This window comes from Coturnix japonica, chromosome 9 (assembly GCF_054131305.1).
Source record: "Coturnix japonica strain WE chromosome 9, WE-NBRP24, whole genome shotgun sequence".
Classification (NCBI taxonomy): domain Eukaryota; kingdom Metazoa; phylum Chordata; class Aves; order Galliformes; family Phasianidae; genus Coturnix; species Coturnix japonica.
In genome coordinates, this window is record NC_140671.1 from 20,970,877 (window position 1) to 20,980,541 (window position 9,665).

The 9,665-nt window shown below is 53.8% G+C and overlaps 2 protein-coding genes across 5 annotated transcripts; both read left to right on the plus strand.

Moving 5' to 3' along the window:
* Nucleotides 1-531: 531 nt before the first annotated feature.
* LOC146759803 (E3 ubiquitin-protein ligase PHF7-like) lies at nt 532-3,573 on the plus strand. Of its 4 annotated transcripts, XM_085509319.1 has the most exons (9): nt 532-614; nt 942-1,033; nt 1,129-1,230; nt 1,407-1,531; nt 1,719-1,881; nt 1,978-2,084; nt 2,308-2,421; nt 2,547-2,665; nt 2,798-3,573. In XM_085509319.1, exons 1-9 carry the CDS (start codon nt 563-565, stop codon nt 3,514-3,516), a joined length of 1,593 nt encoding a protein of 530 aa, XP_085365445.1. In that variant the 5' UTR covers nt 532-562; the 3' UTR covers nt 3,517-3,573. The 4 variants fall into 4 exon arrangements, with proteins under 4 accessions (XP_085365445.1, XP_085365444.1, XP_085365443.1 ...); XM_085509318.1 differs by having other exon boundaries at nt 1,719-2,084; XM_085509317.1 differs by having other exon boundaries at nt 942-1,230; nt 1,719-2,084.
* Nucleotides 3,574-3,903: 330 nt separating this feature from the next.
* LOC146759804 (uncharacterized) lies at nt 3,904-7,185 on the plus strand. The gene is made up of 10 exons (XM_085509882.1): nt 3,904-4,007; nt 4,102-4,226; nt 4,334-4,644; nt 4,740-4,841; nt 5,018-5,142; nt 5,331-5,493; nt 5,590-5,696; nt 5,920-6,033; nt 6,159-6,277; nt 6,410-7,185. The coding sequence occupies exons 1-10, from the start codon at nt 3,904-3,906 to the stop codon at nt 7,126-7,128; spliced, it is 1,989 nt and encodes a 662-aa protein (XP_085366008.1). The 3' UTR covers nt 7,129-7,185.
* The last annotated feature ends 2,480 nt before the right edge of the window (nt 7,186-9,665 follow it).

Consider the following 9,665-nt stretch of genomic DNA (forward strand, 5'->3'; position numbering starts at 1 on the left):
GAAGAAGAATGGCCTTTGACCACATGTAAAATACATGTCAGAGGTAGGTTACAGAAGAAAAGATATGTTGTTATTTTTTTAATGTGATTTTTATTAAAACATTCTGGATATGTCAGGAGGGTGCGTGAGTCACACAGTTCCTGTAGCAGCACAAACACATTTGGGCCCATCGGAGAAGAAATCAGGGAGAAGCCCAGCCCTTTAGTCTAGACACAGCCGACAGTGTCCTGCTTGGGTTCTGAGGGCCTTCACCTTCACCCCCCGGGCAGCGGCGACTCTGTCACAGTGGGTGGCAGGGAGCGGCCACTGTGACCCAGGCGCCTGCAAACAGAACAACCGTGGCCAAGCTCAGGCCCTGATTCAGTGCGACTTGGTGAGGTGCGGAGAGGGCAGGGACGAAGGGGCTGCCTGAGGCTGACAGTGGGAGGAGGGCTCCCACCCCTCAGAGGACTGAGCTGTAAACTCACCTTCATCCTGCTTCTCCCTCAGAGTTGGCAGAGGTGCGTGCGGAGGAGAAAGCCCAGCGCTGCCGGAGCTGAAACTCTGCAAGTGCTCGCTGACGATGCGCGCCACGTTCTCATGGATTCGGGACGCTCCCCGCTTGTGGGAACCTGGTGAGAGACAAGTATCCCTGTTAGCAGCAACCACGCTGCCAGGCACAGGCCTTATGATGCTCAGCCTGTGGCTAAGCGGGTAGGCAGGTGTGCTCTGGGACTCCCCAGCCACTGCAGGCAGGGCCCCTCTGCTCCTTGGCCTTGGGGGACCCGCTTGGCCTGTGGCTGCCTGCTGGGACCAATGGGCTCTCAATGCTCCGTTTCCCTGCACTGCCTTCAGCCCCATCCCTTATCCAGCAGGGCAGGCACAGTGCAGGCCCCTGGGGACAGCCCTCAGGGACACCTGGCCCTGCACCGTGCTCACTGCTTTTGCTCTCTCCTCTCCAGCATGCATGCTGTGCGGCCAGACCTATGCCGATCCGGACATCTGTGGGCCCAAGCAGCTGGAGTTTGGGATATGTGCTCATGTGTTCTGTATGGTGAGTTCCCCCGGGGCTCCCTCCTTTCGCCTTCCTCCAAGCAATGCTTCCTTCCTTTCTGTCCTCACACCATCCTGCTCTTTTCTCTTGAACAGGCATTTTCCAACGGCCTTTTCCAGCAGGCAAGAATTGTCGACAGAACGGCAGAGGTGACCCCAGAAGACGTCCAACGCGTAATCCAGGAAGCGGAGCACAAGGTGAGGACCTGACTGGAGCAGGCTGGTTTGGGCCAGGAGAGGCTCCTCAAGCTTAGCCTGGTCCTGAGGAAGCCTTCCCGGCCTGCATCCTGTGTCCTGAGCCCTGCCCAGAGGCAGGAGGTCCAGCAGCAAAGGCCCTGAGCTTGCTCCTGATGACGCTGCTCTGCTCCTTCCAGCACTGCTTCATTTGTGGCGAACTGGGGGCCCCCATCACCTGTGCAGAGACGGGCTGTGAACAGAGTTTCCATCTGTCCTGTACCCGGCAGGGTGAATGTGTCACCCAGTACTTTGGAGAGTACAGGTAAGGGCTGCCAGGCCTCACCTGAGCCTACAACCCCTGCTTTCAATACAAGCCAAGAAAGTGAGGAACCTGCTGTGACACCTCTCAGCAGCCTGCAGAGCCAGGGCCAAGGCCCAGGGCTCCTTCCTGTTCTTCTGCCCCACTTGCAGCTCTCCTCACCTTGCTTGTCCCTTCTGTCTTCCCCCAGTTCATTCTGCCAGCAGCACAGCCCTAAGCAGGCTGCGGAGGCGGCTCCAGAGCAGAATACCAACTGCATTATCTGCATGGAGCCAGTGGAGGACAAGAAGTCCTACCTCACCCTGGTGTGCCCAGCCTGCAAGCACGCCTGGTTCCACCGGGCCTGCATCCAGGTAGGAGCCCTCTCCTCAAACAGCGGGCAAGAAGCAGCGGGCTGCCAACAGCACCCGAGCCTGCTCCCACTCCCACTGACTGTGTTTCTGCTACAGGGACAGGCCATCCGTGCAGGCGTCAACTGCTTTCAGTGCCCCCTCTGCAGAGATACGGATGCCTTTCTATCCGACATGCTTGTCATGGGCATCCGAATCCCACTCAGGTTGGTGTTTTTCTTCTGGCTCTTGAGACATGAGGGCACCAGAGCTGCACCTGCCCAGGGAGTGCTCACGCAGGCAAAGCCCTAGGCTGCCCATGAACCCTGGCTGCCCTCAGTCTTACAGAGAAGCTGGAAATGGGATTGGGGTAGAAGAACAGTGCTGCTCTGGGTCAGCCTTAGTCCAGGGGCAGTGGGAGCTCATCACGTATTCTCCATTCTCTGGCAGCGGGCCAACGTGGGAGGATGACAACGCATACGCATCGCTGGGATTGAGACACGAGCGCTGCGATGCCAGTGATTGCCTTTACCCACTAGGCAGGGAGCAGGCAGAGGGAGAGGGGTGAGTTACCTCAGCAGCCCTCTGGGGCTACACATGGGATCTCAGCCTCACCACAGGCTATTGGAACGAGCATCCTTGGCTCAGCTGCCTTTGTCCTCACAGACACAACCCGTTTGTTTCTCCAGGCCCTGGGAGCTGCTCCTGTGCAGCTCTTGTGCTGCGGAAGGCACTCACCGGCGCTGCTCCTACCTGAGCAATGACGCAGATGCTTGGGAGTGCAAAGCCTGTGCTGGTGTGGGCACCGGTAAGAAGCAAATAGCCAGGCGGGGGGCAGGCAAGGCCTGACAGTGGGTGCATGGGGCAGCCTGGCCAGAGACTCTCTGGCCACAACAGGGCAAGAGGTCCATCCTGCTGACTTTCCTGCCTCTGCTTACAGCCTCCAGTGTAAACTCAGAGGTCACCGGCCCCAGCACTCTCAGCCAGCGTGGACTGCTGCCATCCCACGACTCCACAGTTCCTGAGAGCAGCAGCTCCAGTACTGCCAGCCAGGCAGCAACAGGGCCTGTTCACAGTTCCCAGGTGCCTGAGAGCGGCAGCCAGTCCAGCCAGCCCGGGACAGCCCAAATGGATGAAGACATCCATAATCATCCCCGAGGTTGCCATGGGAGCAGCCATGCTGACAGATGCCCCACAACATCATCCAGGCAGAGGGCATCACGGTCCTCAAGGGCTTCCCTGGCAGTTGGCAGCTGCAGGTCCAGACTGGGTGAGCGGACTCGGACACGAAGCCGCACTCCAATACAATCTCAGGTCCTGGATTCCCACAGCCATCCCCGGAGGCTCTCCCGGAGGAGCCAGGCACCAGCTGCAAGGGCTGAGAGTGGCTCCCAACACTACACCAGAAGGGGAGCACTGCGGCCATCAGGGGATTCCCCAGCGGCTGGTCGCAGAAGACAGACCAGGCAGCAGGCCCAGACACGAAGCCGCTCCCCTGTGGAACGTCGGCCTGCAGAATCCCGGGGCCAGCTCCATAGACACCACAGGAGCCAGTCCAGGCGACGAGGGCCAGCCCAGGTGCAAAGCCGCACCTGGGGACGTCAGGCTGAGAATGCCCACAGCCAACCCCAAAGATGCCACAGAAGTAGGCGAACATGACCAACACATGTTAGCTCTGGTCCTCAGAGGCCAGCACAATAAAAACTGAAGATCTTATACACATTTCTCAGTGAGGTTCTTGTACGCTTTTCACAAGGTAGCATGTGCCTGGGGCTGGAAGCACAGGGTTGTGTTCTCCCAGGCACCTATCCCCCCATACCTTCCTTCCCATCCCTGGGTCTAGGCAGTGCTGGGCTCCAGCCCCAGCTCCACTGGGGCTCCGTATCTCCAGTGCCCACAGGTCAAGGCCGTGATAGAAGGGGCAGCTCTGTTCTGGTGGTGCTTCTGGCCTTGGGGCTGTCACTGCATTCATGGCATGAAAGTTGCCTCCCACACCACCCCACCAGCCAGCTGTGGGCTTGGCCAGTGCCTGCCTGTACTCTACTCATGCAATGGCATTGCTGCAATGGCAGCAGGTCTGAGTGGTGGTTCTGCTTTGGGGATGCTACAGTGTGTCGAGTGCCTGAACCACTAAGTTCTGACTTGGTGAGGTGCGGAGAGGGCAGGGACGAAGGGGCTGCCTGAGGCTGCCCACCCCTCAGAGGACTGAGCTGTAAACTCACCTTCATCCTGCTTCTCCCTCAGAGTTGGCAGAGGTGCGTGCGGAGGAGAAAGCCCAGCGCTGCCGGAGCTGAAACTCTGCAAGTGCTCGCTGACGATGCGCGACACGTTCTCATGGATTCGGGACGCTCCCCGCTTGTGGGAACCTGGTGAGAGACAAGTATCCCTGTTAGCAGCTCCACGCTGCCAGGCACAGGCCTTATGATGCTCAGCCTGTGGCTAAGCGGGTAGGCAGGTGTGCTCTGGGACTCCCCAGCCACTGCAGGCAGGGCCCCTCTGCTCCTTGGCCTTGGGGGACCCGCTTGGCCTGTGGCTGCCTGCTGGGACCAATGGGCTCTCAATGCTCCGTTTCCCTGCACTGCCTTCAGCCCCATCCCTTATCCAGCAGGGCAGGCACAGTGCAGGCCCCTGGGGACAGCCCTCAGGGACACCTGGCCCTGCACCGTGCTCACTGCTTTTGCTCTCTCCTCTCCAGCATGCATGCTGTGCGGCCAGACCGATGCCGATCCGGACATCTGTGGGCCCAAGCAGCTGGAGTTTGGGATATGTGCTCATGCGTTCTGTATGGTGAGTTCCCCCGGGGCTCCCTCCTTTCGCCTTCCTCCAAGCAATGCTTCCTTCCTTTCTGTCCTCACACCATCCTGCTCTTTTCTCTTGAACAGGCATTTTCCAACGGCCTTTTCCAGCAGGCAAGAATTGTCGACAGAACGGCAGAGGTGACCCCAGAAGACGTCCAACGCGTAATCCAGGAAGCGGAGCACAAGGTGAGGACTTGACTGGAGCAGGCTGGTTTGGGCCAGGAGTGGCTCCTCAAGCTCAGCCTGGTCCTGAGGAAGCCATCCCGGCCTGCATCCTGTGTCCTGAGCCCTGCCCAGAGGCAGGAGGTCCAGCAGCAAAGGCCCTGAGCTTGCTCCTGATGACGCTGCTCTGCTCCTTCCAGCACTGCTTCATTTGTGGCGAACTGGGGGCCCCCATCACCTGTGCAGAGACGGGCTGTGAACAGAGTTTCCATCTGTCCTGTACCCGGCAGGGTGAATGTGTCACCCAGTACTTTGGAGAGCACAGGTAAGGGCTGCCAGGCCTCACCTGAGCCTACAACCCCTGCTTTCAGTACAAGCCAAGAAAGTGAGGAACCTGCTGTGACACCTCTCAGCAGCCTGCAGAGCCAGGGCCAAGGCCCAGGGCTCCTTCCTGTTCTTCTGCCCCCCCTTGCAGCTCTCCTCACCTTGCTTGTCCCTTCTGTCTTCCCCCAGTTCATTCTGCCAGCAGCACAGCCCTAAGCAGGCTGCGGAGGCGGCTCCAGAGCAGAATACCAACTGCATTATCTGCATGGAGCCAGTGGAGGACAAGAAGTCCTACCTCACCCTGGTGTGCCCAGCCTGCAAGCACGCCTGGTTCCACCGGGCCTGCATCCAGGTAGGAGCCCTCTCCTCAAACAGCGGGCAAGAAGCAGCGGGCTGCCAACAGCACCCGAGCCTGCTCCCACTCCCACTGACTGTGTTTCTGCTACAGGGACAGGCCATCCGTGCAGGCGTCAACTGCTTTCAGTGCCCCCTCTGCAGAGATACGGATGCCTTTCTATCCGACATGCTTGTCATGGGCATCCGAATCCCACTCAGGTTGGTGTTTTTCTTCTGGCTCTTGAGACATGAGGGCACCAGAGCTGCACCTGCCCAGGGAGTGCTCACGCAGGCAAAGCCCTAGGCTGCCCATGAACCCTGGCTGCCCTCAGTCTTACAGAGAAGCTGGAAATGGGATTGGGGTAGAAGAACAGTGCTGCTCTGGGTCAGCCTTAGTCCAGGGGCAGTGGGAGCTCATCACGTATTCTCCATTCTCTGGCAGCGGGCCAACGTGGGAGGATGACAACGCATACGCATCGCTGGGATTGAGACACGAGCGCTGCGATGCCAGTGATTGCCTTTACCCACTAGGCAGGGAGCAGGCAGAGGGAGAGGGGTGAGTTACCTCAGCAGCCCTCTGGGGCTACACATGGGATCTCAGCTTCACCACAGGCTATCGGAACGAGCATCCTTGGCTCAGCTGCCTTTGTCCTCACAGACACAACCCGTTTGTTTCTCCAGGCCCTGGGAGCTGCTCCTGTGCAGCTCTTGTGCTGCGGAAGGCACTCACCGGCACTGCTCCTACCTGAGCAACGACGCAGATGCTTGGGAGTGCAAAGCCTGTGTTGGTGTGGGCACCGGTAAGAAGCAAATAGCCAGGCGGGGGGCAGGCAAGGCCTGACAGTGGGTATGTGGGGCAGCCTGGCCAAAGTCTCTCTGGCCACACCAGGGCAAGAGGTCCATCCTGCTGACTTTCCTGCCTCTGCTTACAGCCTCGAGTGTCAACTCAGAGGTCACCGTCCCCAGCACTGACATCCAGCGTGGACTGCTGCCATCCCACGAATCCACATTACCGGTGAGCAGCAGCTCCAGCATTGACAGACAGGCAGCAACAGGGCCTGTTCACAGTTCTCAGGTTCCTGAGAGCGGCAGCCAGTCCAGCCTGCCCGGGACAGCCCAAATGGATGAAGACATCCATAATCATCCCCGAGGTTACCATGGGAGCAGCCATGCTGACAGATGCCCCACAACATCATCCAGGCAGAGGGCATCACGGTCCTCAAGGGCTTCCCTGGCAGTTGGCTGCCGCAGGTCCAGACTGGGAGAGCGGACTCGGACACGAAGCCGCTCTCCAATACATTCTCAGGCCCTGGATTCCCACAGCCATCCCCAGAGGCTCTCCAGGAGGAGCCAGGCACCAGCTGCAAGGGCTGAGAGTGGCTCCCAACACTACACCAGAAGGGGAGCACTGTGGCCATCAGCGGATTCCCCAGCGGCTGGTCGCAGAAGACAGACCAGGCAGCAGGCCCAGACACGGAGCCGCTCCCCTGTGGAACATCGGCCTCCAGAATCCCGGGGCCAGCTCCATAGACACCACAGGAGCCAGTCCAGGCGACGAGGGCCAGCCCAGGTGCAAAGCCGCACCTGGGGACGTCAGGCTGAGAATGCCCACAGCCAGCCCCAAAGATGCCGCAGAAGTAGGCAAACGTGATCCCCTTGTGCTAACTCTGGTCCTCAGAGGCCAGCTCAATAAAAATTGAAGATCTCATAGACATTTCTCAGTGTGGTTATTCTATGCTTTTCACAAGGTAGTTTGCATCTGGGACTGGAAGCACAGGGTTGTCTTCTCCCAGGCACCTATCCCCCCATACCTTCCTTCCCATCCCTGGGTCTAGGCAGTGCTGGGTTCCAGCCCCAGCTCCACTGGGGCTCAGTATCTCCAGTGCCCACAAGCCAAGGCAGTTCTAGCAGGGGCAGCCCTGTTCTGGTGGTGCTTCTTGCCTTGGGGCTGTCACTGCAATCAGAGCATGCAAGTTAACTCCCCCACCAGCCAGCTGCAGGCTGAGCCAGGGCCTGCCTGGGCTCCACTCCTGCATTGCTGCAATGCCAGCAGCTCTGAGTGGTGGTTCTGCTTTGGGGATGCTACAGCGCGTCGAGTGTCTGAAACACTAAGTTCTGTCCCAAAGATCTTTTATGCTTCCCATATGAGTCCCGTAGGCCTGCTTCAGGTACTCGAACATTGCTGAGTTCCACCCGACCAGCCTGTCCTTCAAGGCGTGGACATATATCCTTGGTGAAAGCACTATTCAGGAAGACCAGAAGCAGTGAATTCCAGTTATGTAAGCACGTATATCAGAAAATATTTATTGCATTTAGCACCAGAATTATGACTGATGTCAATTTAAATAAATGCAGAGCTCAGAGACTGGATTTAGCAACTATCTTTTGATTCTGATGAATGCATCTCATACAGTATATTTCTGATATCTTCTACACATACCTCTTCTTTTTCTTGTTTCATACAGGCTTGCTTCCATATTTCTTCAAATCATTCATCTGAAATGTTTGCACCAATGTTTTGAAGTATTTGTGCAACCTACAAAATAGTATGACTCCAGTTATTCTGATTAGTAATTTCTTTACACTGTAAAGTCTAGTTTTCACATACATTTGCATTGCACATCCTGGATCCTTAACCAAAGATGTTCCCATTTCAGTGAAATGGAATCTTATTCTAATGAAAACAATGGTGTACAAAACTCTTAATAAAGTTGATATAACTTTAATGTTGAAAAATCAAATACAAATACTACTGTACAGAGGATAAATGACTGTAAGTTCTCATAACTTTATTTATCAGTACTAAATTATTAAAATGTAACTGTGTCCTAATTCATCAACAGCCATAAAATAATCACTGACTAAACCCTACATTATCAAATGCACACGTAGTTTAATCTGGCTTTTACTATCAACATGATCATGTTGGCTATCAATTACATGCTATTACTCAGTCAAATAATTTCAGTTCTTTATTATAGACTGTTGAATTCCACTGAAGGAAACAGCATGTTTTTAAACACCGTTCTTTTGTAACAGGAAGAGTAACATTACAAAACTGCTTTACAGTCTGAATTCTCTTTAATTACTACAGGCCTATTCAAAACTGATATTATGACATGACTTTGGTTTTTCATATAATAATTTTGTTAGCTCCTAAATGTTTCAAGATATTAATGATCCATGTCAATACAAATCAGAGAACATCACCAACACTGAAGCTATCTGTTTAATGAGTACTGGATGATTTAAGGCACACAGAGATAGTTCTGTACTGCACTCTGTATAGCCTGTGTAGTCTACAACAGGGGATGACATCTCAGGCCACACTGTAACTCCAGAGATCTATCTGGTGCTTGACAGGTTTAATGGACTTTGCAGTGAAGCATAAATTCTATTTACTGTTTGCTATATTCTGCACACATGGATTTCCTTCTTGAGAGCTATGTTACAAAATGGTAAATGCTCATTAAAATGCTATTTTAAGTATATTTATGGAACATGACACTAAATCTTTTACGTCCCCACCACTAATTAGCAAGATTCTTTTATGTAAAATATATACACAAGTTCCAGATCTACTTTCAAATGACTGGATATTTATCTATTAAATGGCTAGGAGAGTTTGTTAATGTTTTTTTTTCCGTTTCAGGTTGGAATTTTACATTTTCCTATCACTGGCTCATAAATCATATTACAAGTAATCAAGTGATCTATTTTTCATTAGAAAATGCAGAGAAATAAAATAGAAAAACCATAAGCAACATCAAGTAAGGGGCAACACTGTTTTAGCATTTATGCTGGATGAACTTTGTGTTGGGAAACAGGAGTGGTAGCAGTCCCCAAAGATATCAACTAAAAAAATAGCTTGGAAATTGCTATTAACAAAACCTGGCAATTCAAGGGAAGACAATCTGGCTAAAGTTTTCCACTGAACATTCCTGTGTGATAGAAACTAGTTTTACACATCTGTAAGATTCTTTCTCTAGGAAAACAAAAACATTAACAACAAGAACTGCAAACCCTATTTATATATTTCTTTTTATATAGACAACATACTGTATCTACTAATAGAATTATACAATAATTTATGTGGAAGAGATTTTGGAGATAATCCACCTAACCATACAATTGAAGCAGGGCTAAATTGACCACTAAACCACGTTCCTTGGGATGTGGCTCAGAATT